Genomic DNA, 24,915 nt, shown 5'->3' with positions numbered 1-24,915 from the left:
CCAAAATTACAGTAGCTAGCGAAACGCGGTTTTTAATTTAAGATTAGGAATAATATTTGCAACAAAATTTGTAATAACATCAAAATCAGTCAAAGTCGCAGTTTTTGAGATAATTGAAACTAAAAGAACTGCCTACCAACTTTTTATTAACAAATTTCAGTATGGGCCTCCCGGCGCCAATTTTAATAAGTATCTGTAAATAAATTCTGCAAACAAATAATATTAATTTATTATTAAATAAATCGTTCTGAAAAGAGTCCGCATAACAGCTTAAATTTATATTCCTTTAATATCTCTAAAGAATACCTAAAAGACACCTAAGATAATGAACCTATGTACCTAAAATAAAATAAATAGCTTTTTTAAAGAAAAGTTCTCTACTGTTTGTATCAGTAAAGTTTTGCCTTCTATAAGCCATGAAAATGGTAAGCATAGAAATATCGAATCAACATCAAATTTTCTTGATTGCAGCTCCATTTAAAATATACCTGACGCATATATAACACCCTGTAGCAAATTTACAATTTATGACATAATGAAGGTAAACAATCATGAAAATCTCTCCCACAACGAAAAACAGATCAATAAATTTCCCAGTACAGGGTAGCACTTGCGCACTTTATTTAGAGTATTAAACGGTGGTGATAGTGCTTCGTATTGTGCAGTATTTTCGTTTTACATATAGCGATATAAAATATATAATTAAAATAAATTTTAATTCCTTAAATAAGCCACACAAATTCTAGTTTTCTTAAAAAATATCGATAGTAAAAAAGATACTCAAAAAAGTTATTGGAATTACGGTCCTGAATTTGTTTACACGTTCCTATGGCAGCTATAGGGGCAGATTTTGACAATGAACTGGTAAATTAGAAATCAAATCATTATAGATACAATGTTTGACCACCAATCATCAGTTTATAACAACAATTGTATTAAGGTGCCTCGAAATTCAATAACTGAAAGATCCCAAACACTGTACGATCAAAAATTCCTTAACCAGCTCCATAACGAAGTCACTAAGAACCTAAATGAAAAGTAAGAAAAATAATTTGAAAAAAAAATAACTTTTAAGTATTTGTTTCTATTACTAGGATGAAATCAAATATTATCGACTCAAAAAATGACTCTAGCCTATTCATTGACTTCTACGACAGTATACCGGAATATCACGAAATCAATCACTTATCCAATCAAGAATTTTACAGAAAACTTGAACATCTCAAAGACAAGCATAGGGAATTTTGTGATTACATGCACAACCAGCTCAAACTTGAAATAAAAGTTAATCAAAGCGATTGATATCGAATAAAAATGTCGTCATAGTAGGCTATGGCGGCGTTTTTACCACGATCGCCACGATGTAATGTTTTTTAAAATGGATTATTTTAGGATACTCCCCAGTGGATTGAAGACTACAAAAACATAAAAGTCAGTGAAAATAATACAAAAACTTCCACAATTAGAAAAAAATCGTCAATGAAACCATTTTGCTCAATTCCTGTACCAAAGAAATCTTACTTGGATGATGAATATCATCTATCGCTATCAGATAAAGAGGGGATTGTGAAACCACCTTCTAGAAGGTTAATTTAATCATATGTAATTTAGCACCTCTAATGTGCTCTAAAATCACATTTTTGTGAAAGCACAAACCAGTAAAAGAATTTTTTGAAAATTTGGATTTTTACATAAAGGCACCTGCTCCGTTTATGTAAAATATTTTCTGCGTTACAACGTTGCCGCATTGAGAAGTGGTAGCATCTTTCTTATTTTAAATGGAACACCCCATCTCATAATTATAATTTTTCATTTATAATTACCTATTTCTAATAGTTTTCGAGATAAAAAATAAAACATGTGTAAAATTGACAAAACATACCATAACAATTTTATTTTAGAAATTTTGCAATAGTGGAGTGCTTTAAGCCCTTATGAGATACAAACCTCGGAATTCATTTACCGTGAAAGAATTTTTATAAAACTTTTTGCATTGTATTGTTAATAAGATATATTACAAAGTTTACCTATTTAAATTCGTTGCTTTCACTTTAGTATTTAAATAAACACACATATACAAATGCATACATACAAGACGGCTCGGTTTTTCCGGAAAAGCTCTGTATCGGGATTCCTATTTGAGATTTTCACTCCAAACCTTTTACAAAATATGTTTAATGGTAGTTCACATTTCAAACATATTTTTATATCAAAGCAAAACCTTTGAAGGCGGGTTAAAATAACCCACAATCTTTAAGTTGTTTAATTTAAATTTTAATGCTTAAAAAAGCAAGGGGGGCGACATGTTTCGGGAATTTAAACTATTCCCATCATCAGGCCCAAAGCTAAAACAATTACAGAGGTCAAATTTATAAAATACAATCACAACAAGTTAAAAAGTCAAAATTTTTTTACAAAGTCAAAAAATTATATCTATCACAAAAATTGTTCAATCACAGATAACAATATGGTATGCTAAATTTGAAAAATTAAAAACAACTAGACTAAAATCATAAGGTGAGGGGAGCCGTATAATAAACTATAATTAGATAAATTGAAAGAAAAAAAAACAAGGCAATAATCAAATCATACCTCAAGGCACAATTCAAAGAAATTTACTTAAGCTTTTTTTGTATTAGTAAGGTAAGTTGAGAATTAATTATTTCAATCTGTATATGCTGATATTCAATTTTGTAGGATAAATTTTTTAGTTATGTTAGTTAAGAACAAGTTAAGAATTATGTTTATATTTTTATTTTTTAATTAGTACCTATATGTTGAATTTTAATTTATATTTCAAATTTATATATTGTAGAAAATTAATATTTACTTTAGTTTAATTTTTAGAAATTTAATATTTATTTTAATTTATATATGTAGAAGAATTATTTTTTATTTTAATTTAATTAAACTTGTGTTCTTTAAAATAAAAGCATATTCACACAAAAGTCACCTAGGAAGTACAACCACTCGGGAGAAATAAAATTAGTTAGAGCTGTTAACATTTACACAACTCATTTATTGTAATTATAAATTGTACAACTCTTCAAGATTCATATTTTTATAGATATACAGGGTGAGTCAAATATATATCATTTATTTATTCGAGTTTAGTGAATTTTGCTATAAAATTCTGTTTCCAAAAATACCTTAATACCATAGAGTATACTAAGTGGTTTTTGAATTATGAAATTATGACCACGTCCATGAGGACGTCAATCTGGACGTCCGGGAACCTTCGTATGAGAACTTCTATTCGAGACGATCGACTTATTATCGCTAAGAAACCGCCCTTTGCCAGCTTTTCAAATTGATAATGAATTGCACTTAAGAACCGTACATATTAACTAACGGACTACAAGAAGAAGATTAAATGAAGCAAATCTTATGTCAAGAAGGACTGTTTCGGGACCAGAACTTACTAGATGTGTTGACTAGGCCCAAAAGCAAAGGCATGGTCTTAATGTAAAAATTACGAAAAATGTTAGTGCCTTCTTTAAAACTGAATATTTCCAACAAAAATAAAGCTAATGAGATAAACCAAAAAACAAACCATCGAGAAAGGATATATCTAGATGATAAAATAATTTTTAAATTTCTTGCTGTTTTAGCGTATTTCACAGGGTGTTTCAAACTTTCATAAAAAATATCAACATTTTGTTTTCCCTCGTTTAATTAACAGATGGGGAGTTTCATTTTTAATTGAGAAAAAGATACTAAGAAGTCAAGTAATTTGGCAACACACTGCTTAAAAAATCATCAAAATCGGCCCATTAAAATAAAATATATTAACCTTTAAAATACATCAAAGTTTTAAGATGTCCATTTTTCGTGCCGGTGAATGTTTTTCAAAAACTATACATTTTAGTCCTATAATTTTCTAATGAAACAAACCTTTATTTTTTTACTAGAATCCAAAAATCAATTAATATATAGGGTGTTCCATTACAAAAAAACATAACTTTGATGTGTAACTTTTTTGGGGACACCCTGTAGAACTCTACATAATTTTAGAAAATACTTTAAATTGACTTACATAAGCTCAGAAAATTTCACTTCAATACAAACTTTTGTTCTCCTTGCAAAAACCGCGTCGCATATGACGCGCCACCCTCTATAATTCGATTTCAATCAAAATTTCAATGATTAGAATATAAGCAGAATAGGTGCATACTATGCATTAGATTTATTTATTTCAATAAATTTACTTAGAAACAGAATTAAAAAATCAAAATATTATAAGAGGGAAATAATTAAGAATTTACTAAAATTACTAAAATGAAAAATTAAAAGCAACGAAAAAAAAAATTGGTAAACATTTTAGTATTTTATCTATAAAACACAATACAGAAGGTTTCACATTAATACATTCACAGTAATTGAATTCCGAGGTAAAAGTCTCTGGGCACTCCATTACAAGTAAAGTCTAATTATTGATACTTATAAAGTTTGAATATTTGTCATAGTAACGGTGTTCTTTAAACAAAACAACTATAGTCTGTCCAACGAGAAGATCCTTGACAGTGATAGATGTGTCTGTCATTTTAATTTCAAAGTAGTTTATTTTATTTTACAAAGAAATAAGTTGGTACAACTGGAACGCATAACAGGAAATTAATATATGTATTTAAAATTTGACTGACAAGTAACTTCAAAATATTGTGAAAAAAACTGTATAAAACTAAAAAAATGTAATCGAGTTATTTTATTTAATAAAAAAGGGTATGAGTTAATACAAAACAAACATAAACAAGACACCACATACCAAAAAAATATAAAAAATAACTATTTCTTACTTTCAAGCTTTATGAAACTTCCCGCATTTATGATTATATTTATCAATATAACTTATGTACAAATACAAATTTGTAATATTCCGCAGGAATAAATAAAACAACATAAATAAAACAAACTATTTTATTAATAATAACACTTACCAAATTTTATACCTCACAGGTTGATTAATTAACTTTAATCTTAATTTTTTAAACCAGTACCTTTTGACATTATTTTTCTGCAGTACTAAAATCCATTATTTACCAATCGTGCGATGTCGATATTTTACAGCTACTCCAGTTTTTAATATGTGTTTAGTATGGTCCTTATTTCCCATATTCCAGATGCACCATATTCGAGATGCACTTATCTACGACGAGATGGTATACGAACTTTATTGATAGTAACTTTATTGGTGTATCTGTATAAGACTTTCTGCCTGGGCAGCGAGTATTAACCATAAACTGTGCTCTGGATTCTACAGTTAATTTTCACTCGATTTTTCCTCCACTTGACTTCAAAAGACACAAAACACACGTAATAACATGAATCAAAATGCATCATCTTCCAAAACGCAGGGTATTTGACAAAAGTTGTCACAAAATTATAACCTATAATTTGGCAAGACTTTGACAAACGTCAAAAATCTAAAGGCGAGTTCATACGCATCGGCATCCGTTTGTCATTCATCGTTCCGTCAAACCAATTAAATTGAAATACGATCTGTCATTTTTGAAATAAACCAATAAAACTGGTTAAAAACAACAAGTGACGACGCATGACGAATTTATATTTAAACCCATCCATAATTAACTTAAAAATTATTAGAAACTTTTTTTAGTAAAATAAATAGATTGGTATGGGACGTCATCTGCTTTTCTTCTGTCATCGTCTGTCAAAATCTTACCTGAGAAAAAAAACAGAGTATACATTTAGAATTCTTATCTTTTAAATGGCGTTACTGAAGAAACCAGAAGGTTTAAGTACCGTATGATCGAAAAAAAACGGCGTCCATTTGGCCGGGAAATGACTATCAATGACATTTTCCATATAAATTTACATATAAAATGACAGCGATTATCATTTCATAGCCATCGCTGACGCCGTTTTTTTTATCATACGGTATATGAACATGATATATCGTTGAAAATCAGTCTTATTTATGTTTCGATTTTTTAAATAATACCTATACATAGGCTTCAATTTAAAATAACAATGATTTAAGCGATTTTATTACAAACGGAAATATTTTTTTTGATTTCCTGTTTGATATCCAATCGGTTGATTTAGAGAAGTCAAATAAATATGTCGACTTTCCTTAACCTATAAACTTTAAAAACTTCAGCTCTCAATATGCCGAACGCTTATTCAAGATCATCTTCTTGTCAATTTTACACGTATTTTATTTTTTAGCTCAAAAACTGTTAGAGATAGGTATAGGTTAATATAACAGAAAAATTATGAGATATGAAAGCAGTTTCAAAAACGTAATACCGGGTGTTCCACTTAAAGTAACAAATATTTTACCACTTTTAGTATGAAGTGGCAAGACTGTAATGCTGAAACTAATTTAGACAGATAGAGCAGGTGCCTTTATACAAAAATCCAAATTTTTAAAAAAATACTATCAGCGGTTCTCCATAAACGTCTAACGAGCCTTGACCGTAAATCACCCTTGTAACAATATTTTACGGTCGCTACCGGCATAGTGGTCTGCCGCGTCCGGTTTGGGCTGAACCATCGTAGGCCATCGCCGAAGACGACCCTGAGCGCCGTCGTAACGGTCAAGAAGTGGGAGATGCGCGCGAATGGAATTCGGCCTACGTGCAGAAAAGCAGTTAGCGACAAGAGAGAAGTGAACGAAGCGGCTGTTTTTAATTTTGAAAGCTCTCTGCAATGTATAACCCGTTCTTTTTTTTAATAGATAAGTGAATTAATTACATTAATGAATTTTAATTTCACTTCCTATCATATTTGGCGTCCCAACTTGGGCCATACATTGTGAAATGAAGAGTTTTTAAAAGTTAAAAAGATAAAAATAGACATTTTTATCAAAGTGAACAGTCAGTGGTGAAACAGTGCTTGTGAACATTGTAAATTGTGCTAGTGAACATTCTGGAACATTTGTGTGTGGACATTATTCCTAGAAATTTACTCAGCATAGTGCAAACTCGTCGTTTGGCTGCAAATTCAACACTAAACCCTGATAAGCTTCACCAACTTCAACAAAATCATCCAATCCAAGCACCTTGGGTTTGAAAGAAAGAAAACAAAAAATTCAAAACCGCATCATTTCGGTAAGTTTTTGAACATTTTTTTTCACTCTGCAACCTTCAGAAGAAAACCGATACTGGCTACGGAGCCACAGTAGTAGAAAAACATCTAAATTACGTAACATGGCAGAAGCAAACGTCACTCTTACGCAGCAACAATTTGAAGCACTCTTATCACGCATCAGTAATTTGTCAACACAGTCGTTGGAAACAGGGAATTTCTCTTCATGTTCGTCGCGTTTTAACGGTAGCAAAGACTCTGACGTAAATGCTTTTATAGACGCTATAGAAACCTTCAAAGACTGCTCAAAAGTGTCCGACGCGAACGCTCTGCGTGGTTTATCTATGCTACTCGATGATTTTGCCGCTACGTGGTGGTACGGAGTAAAAGACACTGTCGCAACTTGGGAAACTGCTCTCGATCTTTTACGTCTAACTTTCGGTCCAAGAAAACCAGCATATCTTGTATATCGGGAAATATTTTCAAAAGAACAAGATATTAGAACACCTTCTGATGTATTTATCTGTCAATCGCGTTCATTGCTTGCGCAACTTCCAGCAAATACCCTAACTGAGTCGACGCAGATTGATATGATTTATGGCTTGTTACATAAACGAATACGAGAAAAAGTACCTCGAGATAAAATCCGTACTTTTAACGAATTACTTAAAGAATGTCGCATGGTAGAAGAAACGTTTGTTGATCATTTTGACAGGCCTTCTAACGATAAACGTCCAAAATGTCGATTTTGCAAATATTTGGGACATACAGAAGACCAGTGCCGAAAGAAACAAGGTACTGCAAGTACATCAACAAAAACTTCGACTACAGCGCCTTCACCAAGTAATCCAGTGACATCTGTTCCAAATTCGACCTTGGAAAGTCATCCTCCCCGAATATCAAATCAAGTGACATGTTACGGATGTAATAGACCTGGCTACATTAAATCCAACTGTCCAACTTGTTCCAACACCGCAGCTTCTGTCGAATTCTGTGCTCTTGACAATGTAGAAGTTCCTGTTTACCCTCAGTCACGTCCTATTTTGCCTATAAACATACTAGGAATGAATGGTCAAGGACTGATTGACACAGCCGCCAAGCACAGCGTTGCCAGTGGCTCATTATACGAAGCATTAAGGAAACACAACGTTCCGTATACAAAAACCAGAAGTACGATTAAACTTGCAGATGGTACCGTGAAAGAACAGGAAGTAAAACTTCTGAGAGTTGATGTTTTACTAGGAAGTCGTTATATACCAACAACATTTATGACTCTACCCAATGCTGACAAAACCTTACTAGGCATAGATTTCCTTCGAAGTGCTAACCTTGTTCTGGACATCGGACAGCAAAATTGGAGTTTTGCAGACGATATTTTGACTAAGTATCCCTTGGTATATGAAGATGACCACAAAATTTCCAATATAGAAGTACTTTCCGTTTCAATTTTGAGATCAGATGAAGCCATAATGTTATCCAGTGAAGAACATAAGCAGTTATCAGACCTTCTTGAAGCCAACCAGGATATTTTCGCTCTAGGGGGAGAACCAACTCCTTATGCTGAACACTATATTGATACCAAGTCACACGCACCAATTTCAGTACCACCGTACCGAATGACGCCTGGAAACAAAGAAAAACTTCGACAAGAACTAGACAAGATGTTACGAGATGACATTATAGAAGAATGTGAGTCAGCTTGGTCAGCACCGGTAGTACTCGTTCCAAAGAAGAATGGCGAAACTAGGGTATGTTGCGATTACAGAGCTTTGAACGCTATTACGACACCCGTGCATTATCCGTTACCTCGAATGGACGATCTACTGCATGCAACCAAAAAGACTATATACATGTCAGCCATTGATTTACGTGCGGGATATCATCAAGTGAAAGTGCGGGAAACAGATAGAGACAAAACATCGTTCGTGACCCCGTTCGGAACATTTCGGTACCTGGTCATGCCGTTCGGTCTGCGTAACGCACCAGCAACTTTCCAAAAGCTGATCGACAGATTTCGAAGTGGACTTCCATCTATCCTGATACTCGCCTGCCTCGATGACGTGCTGGTGATATCTGAAACGTTTGATCAACATATGACAGACTTAAAACGTGTCTTCGAAAGACTCAGAACGTACAAACTACGTGCGAATCGTGATAAATGTACATTTGCGACTCCCCAAGTAAAATATTTGGGACATTTGATCACCTCTAATGGCATTCAAGTAGATCCAGAGAAAACTTCAGCTATTACGAAGATGCATCCGCCTACTTTTGATGTTGGAGACAAGGTTTTTGTGACGCTACATACGAAGAGTAGTCACACTAAACAGAGTACTACTAAATTTGATCCGAAAAGGGACGGACCCTATGTCATAACTAGACAGGTTTCGCCCGTCTCTTATGAAATTGCCAACATTGATACTCCAGGACAACCTTTAGGCATTTATCACTGTAGCAACATATTCAAGTATCGTGGAGATGACGCTACAGAACCCAAAGTTCCTATCAGAAGAAGAGGCCGCCCGAAGAAAAACCAACTATTACTAGTGCTGGTCCCTCGACATCTCAATGTCCACGGAACCAGAGGGGAGACTGTAACAATATTTTACGGTCGCTACCGGCATAGTGGTCTGCCGCGTCCGGTTTGGGCTGAACCATCGTAGGCCATCGCCGAAGACGACCCTGAGCGCCGTCGTAACGGTCAAGAAGTGGGAGATGCGCGCGAATGGAATTCGGCCTACGTGCAGAAAAGCAGTTAGCGACAAGAGAGAAGTGAACGAAGCGGCTGTTTTTAATTTTGAAAGCTCTCTGCAATGTATAACCCGTTCTTTTTTTTAATAGATAAGTGAATTAATTACATTAATGAATTTTAATTTCACTTCCTATCATACCCTGTATTTTTTTGCATCTTGATTATTTATAATATTTAAAACAATTCGCTAGAAGACTGTGATTCTACAGATTATTTCAAATTCAGATCTGTAAGAATAGAAACGCCCAGTATCAAGTCATCTGTAGACGTAACACCAGAGCCTTACTTCCGAGCAAAGTCTCGGATGAAGAATCCTGATGATGGAGATGAAAAAATCGGTAATGCCGCAGAATGGGATGATATTACTACTGAAGACTTCAATTTACCATCTCAGGAAAACACTCCTTTACCAACCGAGGTCAAGAGTGCACCAAATAGTCCATTGAGAAGAAGGAAATCAGTGGAAGAGACAGAATATGATGGAATCACTATCCCTAAGCCATTTCAAATGACTGTCAGGTAAACCAATTCAACAGCAAAATATTCTTTTGTATTCAAACCTTTTGGTTTATATTTTGTCGAAATGTACCTTAAGGTATACATACACATATGGCCAAAATTATTGCATATCACTATATTTTTATTTTATTTTGGACCTAATATGATTCTTTTTATATTTTTACACATATTGGCTTACTACACGACTAACTAATATAAAATTAAAAATCTAAGTAAAATCAACTAGGCTGTTATTATAATTTTATTTCATAATGATTGAATATCAACAAAAACAAATTTAATTTTAAACAGAAAATATTGAAAACAATTTTAATTATTTCTCACAACTAATTGCCTCCTCGAGCCTCAATGCAAGCTATGAGACGACGTGGCATGCTCTCAATTAAATTGTTCAGAAGATGTTGAGGAATGGCTTCCCATGTTTCGCGCGCAGCAATTTTCAATTCATTTAAGGTACGGGGGGATCATTCCTTTTGTAAAATTATGGCGTTTTAGCATGTCCCAAGCATGTTCGATCACATTCATATCTGGAGACATCGGTGGCCACCACAGTTTTCTTATACCTACCCTCTTCCTCACAAAATTCGCGAACCGCTAAAGTGCGATGGGGAGGAGCATTATCGTCCATGTAAACAAATTCATCCCCCACTGCCCCCTCGAAATGGACGCACAATAGACTCTCAAACGTCTCTAAGATATGATTTTGCGAGGCACCTGTCATTGTGCCATCAATAAAAACAAGAGGAGTTCGAGCTTCGTGCATTATACCTGCTCCTACCAAAATGCTTTCCCCTTGAAACGGGACACGGGGTTGAGCTGCATTCAAGCGTGCTCACCTTCCAGATGCTCTCCAGGCCAAAGTTCGTCGCGAGTCTGACACTAGGCCTATTCTTGTTTCATCACTAAACATGACGAAATTCCAATTCGGTCCATTTGCTCCCATCTTCTCAGCCCATTGTAGTCGCGTAATGCTGTGCTGTAAATTAAGCTTCGGAACACGTAGAGGCCTCCTTAAATGTAATCCTCTGTCATGGAGTCTTCTTGCTATGGTCTTTCTTGAAACATTTACTCCTTCAAAGCGAGCTAACTCATTTTTAATATATAGCAGTACTAGAAAGCAGGGAATTGCGTCGTGCAATTAGGGATATTTGGCGGTCTTGCGCAGCAGTAGTAACTCTCTTTCTACCTCTTCCAGGTCGGTCTGTAACCTCCTTTGTCTCACTGATTTTTTTTAATATTCGCGAAACATCGCTTTGGTTAACTCCTACAATTTCAGCTATTGCAACTTGCTGGTAGCCCTGTTGAGACAGTCTTACTATTCTGACTCTATTAAACTGTGAAATAATGTTTCTAGGCATTTTAAGTCCAAAACAATGGTCAAATGTCTTCTGAAACCCAAGAGACCACAAATCGAAATGTGCAAGAATTTGTAATAATATTGGGTCTGAACGATAAACATTGTTTACCATATCCATTTTAACAAAAAAATGTTTATTACAGATTATCAAAGCTATGTATAAAAAAAGATTCGTTAAATTCCTTTCCGTATATTTTTAAACGATATATGCAATAATTTTGGCCATATGCGTATATTAGCTGTGAGGATATTTCTGATTTTATATGGACTTTCAATACGGATGAATGCAATATACAGTGTAGTACACAGTGTGTAACATATGGGATTTTTTTTAATGAAAATTGGATAGGACCCAAATGACAGGTACTGACAAAACTTAGTGCATGTACTTAGCAGATCAATCAACCTACAGGGTAGGCCAAAAAAAGTACGTCAGTTCTTCGCGAGTCTCCGGGTAAAAACGATTGAACTGAAAATTTTGTATAACTAGGTATTTCCACATACTGAGCTTGAATTAGTAAAGTATCTGGCATATGAAGAAAATATTTTGAAAATATCAGTCAAATTGTCGTTATGAATCGCATATTGCTATTTCAAATCTTACAGAATCTCACTGCATATTCAAAAATATGATATGTCATTGATATGAAATCATATGTAATTCTATTCAGCGTGTCATTTTCTATCGAATAAAGTAACAAAATACCGAGGCATAACCGAGGATGCCATTTAAAAATTAAAAGTTGGAGTGAGAAACCAGACAGAAAGTGACCGAAAACAATTGAATGCGTCAATCAATCCTCATTTATGTCATATACTAACATATACCACATCTCTTTTTTTATCTGAAAAAATAAAAAATTTATAGGGGTGAGCCACTTTTGAGACGCACCCGGTATGTAGAGTTTATATTATACCTCATTTTGTTAATTCGTTATTTTACACCTTAAAATACAATATGATCGAAAAAACAGCCTCAGCGATGACTATGACATAAAGATCGCTGTTATTTTATATGGAAAATTATATGGGGAATGTCATCGATAGTCCTTTCAAAGCCAACTAGAAGCCGTTTTTTTTTATCGTACGGTATATCTCTTGTTTATCATTTAATTAATACAGAGATGAAGAAAATAAAATAGTAGAAGAACTTTTCTTGAAAATCAACAAACCTAAGGAAGAGAAACTTCAACAATTTAAAGCCCACGAAGTGCCTATAGAATCCCAAATTCCTTTGTTCGATAAAATCATGGAAAATCGAGAAAAGAGGTAAGAAAACTGTAAATTTAAAAGAATATCCATCCATTACATCTAGATATATTTTCCTTCTCTAGAAGTCATCTTATTAAAGAAAAACGTAAAGCAGCTTTACAGGCTCAAATGAAGCCGTTTTCGTTCACAAGAAGAGACGAAGAAATACAAGAATTGTCTAGAAGATTCTCCAAATCTTTGCCTTGCGTGTACAATGACGAAATGCCATTGAAAATAAAGAAATTTAAGGCAAAGCCCATCCCAAGAAATCTTTTTAGCAATTACATCTACAAAAAAATGCATGAAGATGAATTCTACAGGTAAATGACATAGAAAAAGATACACTCACCGACCCGAAAAACGGGCACCTTAAAATTTTCATGTATTTTAAAATTTTATACAGGCTGGTCCGAACTGTATTCCGGAAACTTCGGCAGCATATTCTGCACATTGAAATAAATAAAAAGTTCGTATAAATGTATGTCCTAAAATGCTTAGCTTCGGAGATACAGGGTGTAAAAGTTTCATTTTTATTTCGATTTTTTCCAAATAATTTCTGATTCTGGTCAATATTTAGATGAAAATTGGTGTCTGGAAGTTTTTTGACATGAGAAATTTGATTTTGATGTCAATGTGTCTCCTACTTGTAGAGGACACCATGAGGGCACTACCTACATATTTTTTAACTGGTTTAAAGAGTAATAACTTTTCGTCCCCACCTGTATAAAACTACTGAGTAAAAGAATATACATTTGCAATGTTTCTTACGTTGAAAAGGTCTCTTGGTAAAAATTGTTACGAATAATGGTTCTCGAGATATTTGGAATCGAAATTATCAATACCTGTAATCACTGACATAAACATGTTGACTAAATAGTTATTCAACCGAAATCATAAATTTGAAATGTTTTTGTGTCAAAAGTTCAACAGAAACTGTTTTATCATCATTTTTTCAAAAATGATATATATACATGATTAATTTAAAAAATTAAAAATTTCTCAAATTTATTTTTTCAGTCAAATAACTATCTACTAAACGTGTTTATTTTTTTTCAATAATGACATGTATTGACTATTTCCATTCTAAATATCTTGAGAATGGTTGCTCGCGATTTTTACCAAAAGACGTTTTTTACGTAAAAAGTCACGGAAATGTATATTTTTTCACTCAGTAGTTTTATACAGGACGAAAAGTTATTACTCTTCAAAACAGTTAAAACATATGTAGGTGACGCCCTCTACAAATCGGAGTCATATTGACATCAAAATCAAATTTCTCATGTCAAAAAACTCCCATACACCAATTTTCATCCAACTATTGACGTTACTTCAGAAATTATTTGGAAAAAATCAAAATAAAACTTCTACACACTGTATCTCCGAAACTAAGCATTTTCGGACATAAATTCATACGAACTTTTTTACTTATTTTTATCTGCAGAATATGCTGGCGAAGTTTCCGGAATAAAGTTCGGACCACCCTGTATATTGTGTTCTAGTAGACCGATTTTGATCATATTTTAAGCAATTCGTAGCTAAATTATTTGACTTTTTAGTATCTCTCTCTAAATTAAAAATGAAAGTTCCCATCTGTCAATTATACGAGGGAAAACAAAATGTTGATATTTTGGTGAAAGTTTGAAACACCCTGTGGGGTACGTTAACAAAGCAAGGAATGTAAAAATTATTTTATCACCTAGGTGTATCTTTTTTCGATAGTTGTTTTTTTTTGGAGATATTCGCTTTTGAAGACAACGCTAACATTTTTTCGTATTTTTAAATTAAAACCATGCTTTTACTTTTGGTCCTAGTCAACAGACCTATAAAATAGTGTTTATGATTTATGTTATGTCACTGTCTTTGAAAAATCATAATATTTTTGTCTATGGTACAGTTGCTCTACCAGAGATATGATATTAAGTCCAAAAGTTGATCTCTACCATGATCAATTAAAACAGCAATAGCCGATACTTAAGAATTTAAAACTATCTCTACTAGAACAAACGTCAATAAACAATAATAATATGACTTTTCAATGACAGTGATATTACAAAAACAGTAAACACTATTTTATAAGTGCGTTTATGAGGACCCCAAATCAAAGCTAAAACTAATACTGTAGATCGCTGTAGATCGTTTTCTGTCTTATTTGAAAGCGAATATCTCCAATAAAAATAAAGATATTGAAATGAATCAAAAAAACAAACTATCGAAAGAAGATGTACCTAGATGATAAAATAATTTTTAAATTCCTTGCTTTGCTAACATATTCCACAGGGTGTTTCAAACTTTCACCAAAATGTCAACATTTTGTTTTCTCTCGTATAATTGACAGAAGGAAACTTTCATTTTCAATTTAGAAAGGAATACTAAAAAGTTAAATAATTTAGCTATAAATTGCATAAAAAATCATCAAAATCGGCCCACTAGAACAAAATATATTAAACTTTAAAATACATTAAAATTTTAAGGTGTTCGTTTTTCGTACCGGTGAGTGTATCTACAGTAGAACAAACAAAAAGAACCAAAAATGTGATGTATTTTTAGAGCCTTGCAGAAAAAAGTAAGAGCTGAAGAAATGTTGAAGCATGCTTCTTTGCCACCTTCAATGGCAAAAAGGGAAAAATCCAAACCAAAAATCGATGTATGCCCACGATCTTATAGGGACTTGGAATTAGAAAATAATACAACTATGAGAAAGACCAAAAAAATACCTAATTACAAGGTAGGATTTGTTTCAATGAAATAGTCCGTCAATTTGCTCATTCGCCAAAAATAAAATCAACTTTTTATTACCTACTAGTTCATTAAACTTATTTTCACTACAAATTTTCAGGCCTACCACGATAAATATGAACGTGAACTTGAAGAACTGAAAAATGAATTCATCACGACCAGTCCTAGGCCATTCAAATTGAAAACAAAATCCCGAAAAGTACTTCACAGAAAAAAATTGTTAAGAAATGTAACGTAAAAGTATTTTTAATTGTTTCAGGGCAAGAAAAGTTCGTACAGAATTTCGTCAGCTGTCAGTAAAAGTAGCTCTGACACAAGAACACCTTCATCATTAGATATGTCGTCAATAAACAGGTCTAATTTGGCAGCTGTGTTAAGAATACAATCAGCCAGGTACTGTAATAAAATTTTTAAGGTTTTATTACCGGTTTCCATACAAGTTTTTGGAAATTCTGGTCAAATCCGGACTAAAACCAGACTTTGTCGAAAAATAAATTATCTTATCACGGCAGGGCCCCCGCTAACTCGAACACAATCGTACCATCCTTTTCTTGAAGGTATTAGCGGCACTTTTGACCACCCTGTAACGTCCTTGTGGATAAAGCAAGAATATTCATTTTCACTACACATACTATAGCTGGATAGGTTACTAAAATATCTAGTAATAATTTATGAATTATCGCTTGTCAAATTTCTTTAATTTCGACATTGACTCACTGAGAGATCATCAAAATTCTAAGGTACTTCTAGATATGTTACAAACTTCAAATTTCGAATTTTAGATAGCTTTAAGCTTATAATGGAAAGAAAAAATGAAAAATCTCGAAATATCCTTATGGATTAAGTTAGCTGTCTAGCCGCTACCGGTAACTGACATTCCAGTCGTGAAAAAGGTAGAAAGCTAGAATTGATCCAAGCGGTCTCTTCTAATTTTATTTGTATATTAATGTACCAACAATAATTCAAGGATTATGAATTTTTTCTAGTCAAACTTTAACTTCGCCAGTAACTCACTCGCCGTCATCAAAATTCTAAGGTATTCCTAGATGTGTCACAAACTACAAGTTTCGAATTTTAGGTAGCATTAAGCTTATAATGTAAGGGAAAAATTAAAAATCGCAAAATATCCTTATGGCTCAAAAGTTAGCTCTGTCTTCCGGCGATGGTAATAGGAGGACCGGTGATAGAATTATTTTGAAAATTTGGATTTTTATATAAAGGCACCTGATCCATCTGTCTAAAATATTATCAGCGTTACAGTGTTGCCGTATGATTTGAAAAGTGATAGCATCTTTGTTATTTAATAATATTTAATAATAAATGGAACACCCAGTATATTATTACACTTTTGGAAACTACTCTCATATCTCATCATTTTTCTATTATACTAACCTATGCCTGTCTCTTATAGTTTTCGAGATAAAAAATAAAATATGTATTTTCCAAATTCCAGCCGGTCCTTGAAAACTTTTTAAGAATGAGAAATTGCAGAATGATATCGGCATTGTTGCCAGATTTCCCAGTTTTCACACTATTTAAGTAGGTACGCCTACATCTGCCTACGCGGATATTACCCGTTACCCGTAATACCCATCGTAACACCAACATCATCGATCAATTCCACATACCCAGAAACCACCGAATAGGTACCAAATTGTAACTGTTAGGTACTTCGTAAGCGTCCGATTCGGCTTCGTTGAGTTCCGTGTTCTTTTCACTAACCAAGTATGTTTTTCAGATCTGCAAGTTACAAGTGTGTAAAAATAAATGTGTACGATGTTTAAAATCAATAAAGACACTTATCTCAATGGAGATTTTCACACAAAAAAATAACTCCTCTATATTTATTTATTTCTCTAAGATTAAAACGCCTATTTTTGGAAAATTACTTTTATGTATATAGGGTTACCAGATGAAACCTTGTCCACCCTGGGAAAGCTTTCCCAAAAATCCGAACACCGGACATCATAATTTTTTAGCGATATAAGAGCACAAATAGTATATTGTTTTATTAGGAGTAAAAATGATACTTTTTGTGACAAGGCTGTATGACATACAACGTTCATGTTTGTCATACAGAGGCACAAAAAATAATCCGAATAGAATATGCTATTTTGTTTTCAAGCGCCACAAATAATTTAAACAATTTTAAACGTTCCAAATAATAGAAATATATTTAAAAGTAATACCTTGTAAGTAATTATATATCGAGAAACTATGGTCACACTCGTTGTATTTGACACTTTAATAATATATTTCCGTACTTTTGAGCTTAGGCGTAAAAATGCTTTACTTTTATGCTTAGGCGTTAAAATTACTTTTTTACGTTGTCAATCACGTCGCAAAAAATAATAGATACTTTTGTGACGTTTGAAAAAAATACATTTATAACTTTCAAAACTTAAAACTTACGAAGTAAAAGAATGAATTTATACTGCTGAATTTATCGACGATTTTTTAGCTAAATTTATTAAAAGTAATATATTATTTATCATTATTGCGATATTTCTAAAAAGGGAACATTAAAATCCGGACACTTATGACAAATCCGCCCGGACCCAACTGGATGTAATGAAAATCCGGACATGTCCGGATTAATCCGAACGTCCGGTAACCCTATATGCATACAATTTAATTTTTTTAAATAATAAAATTTAGGCATTCAAGAATTAATTAACTTCGTAACACTAATATATAAATGTGATAAACAGTAACAGTGCCTTAAAAAATTTTAGAAGGCGTTTAGAAATGGAAATGATGAAAAAATTAGAGGAGGCTAAAATTAAAGATGAAGCTCGTTGGAGGGAAAAAGTAATGAGAAAAAAACCAGTGTGGCAATCATTGGCATATAGCCACGAAGAAGACTTAGCCATGAGACTACAACTCAGACGCGATGAAGACAAACTCAGAAACGAAGAACACAAGCTAAGAATGCAACAAATGCTAGGCAGAGTGAATCAACAACCTACCTTATTTGAACGACAGTCTCAAGTCAGATTTTTCTTATTTTAATTGTGAACCATTTTAAACAAAAGCTACTTTCTAGATTAAATTTCCTAAGACTAGAGATGAACTCCTTGAGCAACTGCATATGGAATACTATGCTCTTGGCGAAAAAACAGGCAATAAAAATAGATTAAGTGAACTTTCATTGACTGAAATGAAGGATGAGGCTATCCAGGCCATCATAGATAATAGTGATGAAGAGTTTCGCATGCAAGCAAGAAGAAACAGCAAAGAATCTAATACTTCATCTGAAGACAAAAATGCTTAGTGAGAAAACTCAGCTTCAAAATCATTTTTTTTTAGTGCAAACAATAATGTAAGGTTTACAAAAATACACATACATATAACAAGAAATATTTTATTTTAAAACTATTTCAAAACATCAGCTAACACTTCCTCTGCTGTTGCTACTTTATTAAGACTGTTTTTCCAGCTTTCTTTATTTCTTTTAAATAGAACTAGATTTATTTTAGATGATATTATTTTACCATACTCTGTATTTGCCCAAGATCCATCCCTATGTGACAGCTCTTCCATAATATGTATTTTTGATTTCATGTTAGCCACATTCCAAATAGCTTCAAAAGATCTTGAACCATATTTAGACGATGCCAGATCTTGATATGTACCCTAACAATTTTTTTAATATACTGAAAATTTTAAAAAATAAATATATTTTACTGACCTGCATTTTTCTAACTAACTTTTCACGACTTTTTTCGCCAACATAAACACTTTTCATATAGGAATCAACTATATGGCTTCCCATAGTATTTGAAAATAAGCCTTTTAAATCGTTTGGGGTTAAACTCAGAAGACTGTTGATAATTTTGATAGGTTTATTAAATTCCAACATAAGTTGTAAAATCAGAGTTCCTTGAAGGTTTAATTTTTCTTTTTGTAAGTTGTCAGTTGGTACAGGATTTTTTTTATCATACCGTATTAAAAAGGAGGTGCAGATAGCAAAATTATTTTGATTTTCCTCAGGTTCCAAACAATTTAAAGCTTTCATAAGACCCTAATATAAAAAAAAACTTTAGTACTATATATTTAAGAATTATATTTATTGATTTATATACCTGTATAAAAGATCCTTGCTTAGTTGATAACTTTTTACAACCCTGTGCAAGTGCTAAAATCACTGCTGGATGTCCCTTCTCTATTATTTCCCACATGTGATCAGCTAATTCATCAAAAAGTGGATCAAACTTAAAAAAATATATATTATTATATATACAGGGTTGTCCTCACTGTATTCCAGAAACTCATGGGCAACATATTCTGCAGATAAAATTAAGTAAAAAAGTTCGAATAAATGTATGTCTTAAAATGCTTATAACAGGGTGTAGAAGTTTCATTTTTATTTCAATTTTTTCGAAATAATTTCTGAAATAACGTCACTATTTGGATGAAAATTAGTGTCTGGGAGTTTTTTGCAGAAGCAATTTTATTTCGATGTCAATATGACTATTACTTGTAGAGGGCGCCACCTACATACTTTTTAACTGGTTTGAAGATTAATAACTTTTCGTCCGTCCCTGTATAAAACAACTAGTAAAAAACAACTAGAGTAAAATATATGCATTTACGACGTTTTTTACGTAAAAAAGTATCTTGGTAAATGTGTAATGGTCCTTGAGATATTTGAAATCAAAATTATCGATACCTGTCATTAACATAAATTAAACATCATGTTAACTAAATAGTTATCAGACTGAAATAATAAATTTGAAATGTTTTTGTGCCAAAAGCACAACAGAAACTGTTTTAGATCATTTTTCGAAGAAAAATTTATGATTACTTTAAAAAAATAAAGCTCTTGAACTACCGTATGATAGAAAAAAAAACGGCGTCAGCGATGGCTATGAAATGAACACCAATGACATCTCCCATATAAATTTACATATAAAATGACAGCGATCTTCGTTTCATAGCCATCGCTGACGCCTTTTTTTACGATCATAGGGTATCTACTCAATATGTTTATTTTTTGTCAATAATGAAATGTATTGACTATTTCCATTCTAAATATCTTGAGAATGATTGCTCATAGCGCTTTTTACCAAGAGACATTTTTTACATTAAAAATCACGAAAATGTATATTTTTTCACTCAGTAGTTTTGTACAGGTACAGACGAAAAGTTATTACTCTTCAAAATAGTTAAAACACACGGTTAAAACACATGTGGGTGGCGCCACCTACAAATAGGAGTCATATTAACATGAAAATCAAATTTCTCATGTCAAAAAACTGCCAGAGACCAATTTTCATCCAAATATTGATTTGTCTTATACAGAGTGTGTGACTTACAGAGAAATTATTTGGAAAAAATCAAAATAAAAATAAAACTTCTATACCCTATACCCTGTATCTCCAAAACTAAGCATTTTAGAACATACATTTATACGAACCTCACTTTTTTTATCTGCAGAATATGCTGCTATTTCCAGAATTATTTCAAACCACCCCATATAATAAAAAAAAATACTAAATATTTTACCTGTTCCCTGTTGATACAAGAAGTTAAAATCTTCTGAACAGCAAAATTAGTACTTCTCATCAATGCTAGTTTCAGCAAATTATTTGAAAACAATTTCTTAATATATTTATTGAGCGATTTTTTCCCTGCAACTTGTATTGCAGTTTCCAGTAACATCAAGAGACTTACTGACATAAAACCTTGAGGTAGATTTTCAGATTTTATATCTGACTGTACACCAAGGAAATTTTCTTCAAGAATCTTATCCAAATATTTTTTCAATAACTTTGAATCTGTCTTTTTTAGTACCTTCAATAAAACTTGTAAAAATCCAGATGTTTGTTCGGAATTACAGAGTTCACCAAACTGTGGCCATATTATTAATCTCTGTGCATATTCTTTAACAATTTCTATAAATTCCTCAGGAATGTCACATTCATTCTGTATTATACTAGAAACATTTTCTAAACCCTTCTGTTTTTTATCTTCTAAATGTATATTAAGTAAACTACATAAACAGGTCCTTATCACGTGGTTTCCATAAGTGTCCCATATATAATCTTCCAAATTATTTAACAAAAACTTACTAGTTTTTACAGCAAAACTTTTGAATTTCTCTTTTTGTTCATGTGAAACACTATTATCAAAATATTTTCCACAGGATACTTTCACTAGAGCTTGTAAAACAAAACTTGCAAATCTATCTTTACTAAGGGGCCGAATATCTGCACTAAACTTTTCAGAATATTTTAAGATAATATCGTCACTAGCAAATGGTAAAAGCATTTCTATAACTCTACATCCAACCTGATTACAGGAACATTCCATTTCCTTATTTTCAGTTTGTTCAAAAACATTATCTACAAAGACAGCTACAAAAAAAACACTCAAAATATAGGTACTTAGTTAATCTAGTAAATAAAAAGCATACCTTTATCATCATTATTTTCAAATCCCTGTTTAAAAACTTCCAAAATACGTACAAAATACTGATACATATCTGCATCCATATGTGAACCTCTTCCATAATATCCCTTTTTCGCATACTTTCTAGCATTTTGCAAAAATGTTTTCTTGCGTTTTCGTTTATTCCTTATATTATTATCGGTCGACATTTAAAATTAATTGATTTTAAAAACTGTAAGCAAACAAAATCAAAAACAAATGTGAGATTGTAAGATTTAAGTTAGGTTAAAATATATACAGATATATATATACGAAATTAGCAACAAAACCACAGAGCATCTACTATAAGTTACAGACTCTATTTTGCTTCTAAGGCTGATCTGGACCAAGGATCTGGACGGGGTCTACTTACGCACAATCCCTTCACAAACCGAACCGAGATCCTCGGCCATATCATGGTCAATGGCCCACGGATTTGTCTAAATTTTATTGACAAATTGACTATAATTTAGTTATTAGTTTATAATCATCTGCTGATGATGCTAACATGGTTAGCGAAACGCGCGTCCAGTGTAAAAGTAAAAGTGTTTTGGTGTATTGTGGTGATTTAGTGTTTTTATTTTGCCAAATTGACTCTTTCTCAGGGTGCATCCATACCTCTGATCCTTTGAATAAGAGACTAAGGAAGGAGCATATCAAAAATATTAGGTCCACCGTTATGGGCCTCAAATATGGCGGGCTTAAATTCTGGTTTATCTGATCAGTGTCGTTCTAATTTATTTAAAAATGTAAAACTTATGATTAGGGTAGACGTGGGGTAGACTCAATAATTTGTTTTATTTTACGTTGTGAATAAATGTTGGTAGTTATTAAAATTGTTATAAAAATATATAATTCTAATAAAAATAGATAAGTTATAATAAGTATTTATTACCACAAACATCCGATACGCTACTGAAGCAGGTAAGTCAAATTAACGTATCTAAATTCTTTTGACATCTAATCTTTGACAAGTAATAAATAAAAGCTAAATGCAAAGAAAAATATATAATTTAGTTAATTTAATTGAATTTCCATAAATGATCGGTTTACTACACGTATGTATATTATATATAGTCTACTAGCGAAAAGTTGTTCCATTATTTCACTCAATTTTTGAGATCTACCGCACGCTACAACCAACTATTTTTAGAGTCTTTTCGATAAATCGCGATAGTGTCACTGTTAATTTAAGTTCTGCCACAATTTCCATCTAGATTTACTACCTTTATACAACTATCAGTAGTAGAATAAATAATAAATAACATAAAATCAGCTCCTTAAAGACTGACAAATCCACAAAATTTCAAATCAAATTCAAATGTGTCAAATGAATCGTCAAACAAAACTGTCAAGGATCCCCACCCTAGAGAGCTTTTATGGTGGCTTTTCCGCCCACCATGCATGAATACATGGATAGCCAGTGCCTTCTATTAAAAGATCAGCCTACGGGCGGACTTTTGTTTACTTCATCAGCTGTACATACTTAGATATTGGGTTAGATTCCGTTTCATATTTTGTCGGTTGTTTTTGGTTTTAACTCTTTGATTTTTGCTATTATTTATTATTGTAGTGCAAAAAACTAATTATTTTAGTGTTGAAGTGACATAAACTACTACCAGATATATGGTCACTCTCGGTTTCGCATAAAAAATAGAAATTTTAAAATTACACGTTGTGCAAGTGATTTAACCTAAAAGTGCCCATACATTTTTTTACTTATCATTGATTTTTGTGTGTGTTTTAAGACTCTAACAATTCATCAATAAAGCTTAAGTGGGTGTGTTATTGGTGCTATGCCTCATCTTTGTTGTTCCTGGTGGAAAGGATAGTTACTAAGGATAGTTATTATACTAGGCAGCCTAAAGTGTCCAGAAGAGCAAGAAAAGTGGGTACGAGTTATAAATCAAAAGAATTTTATTGAAAATATCTTTAATAAATTTAAAATAATATTCTCCATGATGGTATTAATGAAAACTGGACAATTATGTTTATTTTATTCATATTGAATTCCACTTCAAGTGTTGCTGGTTCAGCTTCGATAGATTCAAACACGTAAGTAGGTATTATGATCTAGGGAAAAATAAAGAATATGTGTATTAGAGATCATGAAAAAGATTATTATTTTGAGTTCAAATTTTAAAAGATTTTTTAAAAAAGATTTTTGTAGACTGATACAGTTTAAAGAAGAATGTGTTTTTGTTTGATAATATATAATGTATGTTAAGCATAACATATATTTGTTCAGTAATTTTAATGAATAGTATTGATTATTTATAATACCAAATTAATATCAAATATTTAAGTGATGGCTGAATAAATATGAATAAAATAACAATAAAATTGGTATATTTGCATAATACAAAAGTTTTAAGAATAAAAGGTGTTACTAAAATACTAAAAATTCATATTTCTTTGTTTAATTGGTCTAATGTTATTTACATTTTACGTAAGAATTATACCGTATCATCGAAAAAAATCGGCGTCTAGTTGGCTTGGAAATAAACATCGATGACATTCCTAAATAACTGTACACATAAAATAATAATTAACTAAATTTTACAATCTTGGAAAATTTGATGTTCTTGAACCTTGATTCTAAATATTCCAAATTTTGATTTTTTCGAATTTAGGTTCAGGAGAAAACGCTGATTGATTTTCATTTTGGTTTTCATTATTTTAATTTCTAAAAAAAAAAAAAAGGTTCGGCTAACATTATAGCCTCCATCAATGTTGTGTCATATGAAAAAAATAGTGTCCATATAATCCAAAAATTGCATATAAAATATTCACACACATAATGTTTTCACTGCGTACT

At 32.3% G+C, this 24,915-nt stretch overlaps 2 protein-coding genes across 2 annotated transcripts; one reads left to right on the top strand and one right to left on the bottom strand.

The window, feature by feature from the left end:
• Positions 1–895: 895 nt before the first annotated feature.
• LOC115889425 (protein FAM161A-like) lies at positions 896–19,019 on the top strand. Its single transcript, XM_030909413.1, has 11 exons — positions 896–1,038; positions 1,095–1,284; positions 1,393–1,586; positions 10,028–10,321; positions 12,801–12,947; positions 13,013–13,249; positions 15,477–15,654; positions 15,766–15,864; positions 15,925–16,058; positions 18,401–18,656; positions 18,712–19,019. The coding sequence occupies exons 1-11, from the start codon at positions 896–898 to the stop codon at positions 18,937–18,939; spliced, it is 2,100 nt and encodes a 699-aa protein (XP_030765273.1). The 3' UTR covers positions 18,940–19,019.
• On the bottom strand, positions 19,014–22,389 carry LOC115889298 (nucleolar protein 9). The gene is made up of 5 exons (XM_030909250.1): positions 22,084–22,389; positions 21,174–22,024; positions 19,751–19,879; positions 19,357–19,689; positions 19,014–19,301 (listed from the first exon to the last, which is right to left on the bottom strand). Exons 1-5 carry the CDS (start codon positions 22,265–22,267, stop codon positions 19,041–19,043), a joined length of 1,758 nt encoding a protein of 585 aa, XP_030765110.1. The 5' UTR covers positions 22,268–22,389; the 3' UTR covers positions 19,014–19,040.
• Positions 22,390–24,915: the final 2,526 nt, after the last annotated feature.

This window comes from Sitophilus oryzae, unplaced genomic scaffold, assembly GCF_002938485.1.
Source record: "Sitophilus oryzae breed Bouriz unplaced genomic scaffold, Soryzae_2.0 scaffold_813_pilon_pilon, whole genome shotgun sequence".
Lineage (NCBI taxonomy): Eukaryota > Metazoa > Arthropoda > Insecta > Coleoptera > Curculionidae > Sitophilus > Sitophilus oryzae.
The sequence above is the reverse complement of the archived record's forward strand: the minus strand, read 5'-3'. Positions and strand labels throughout refer to the sequence as shown.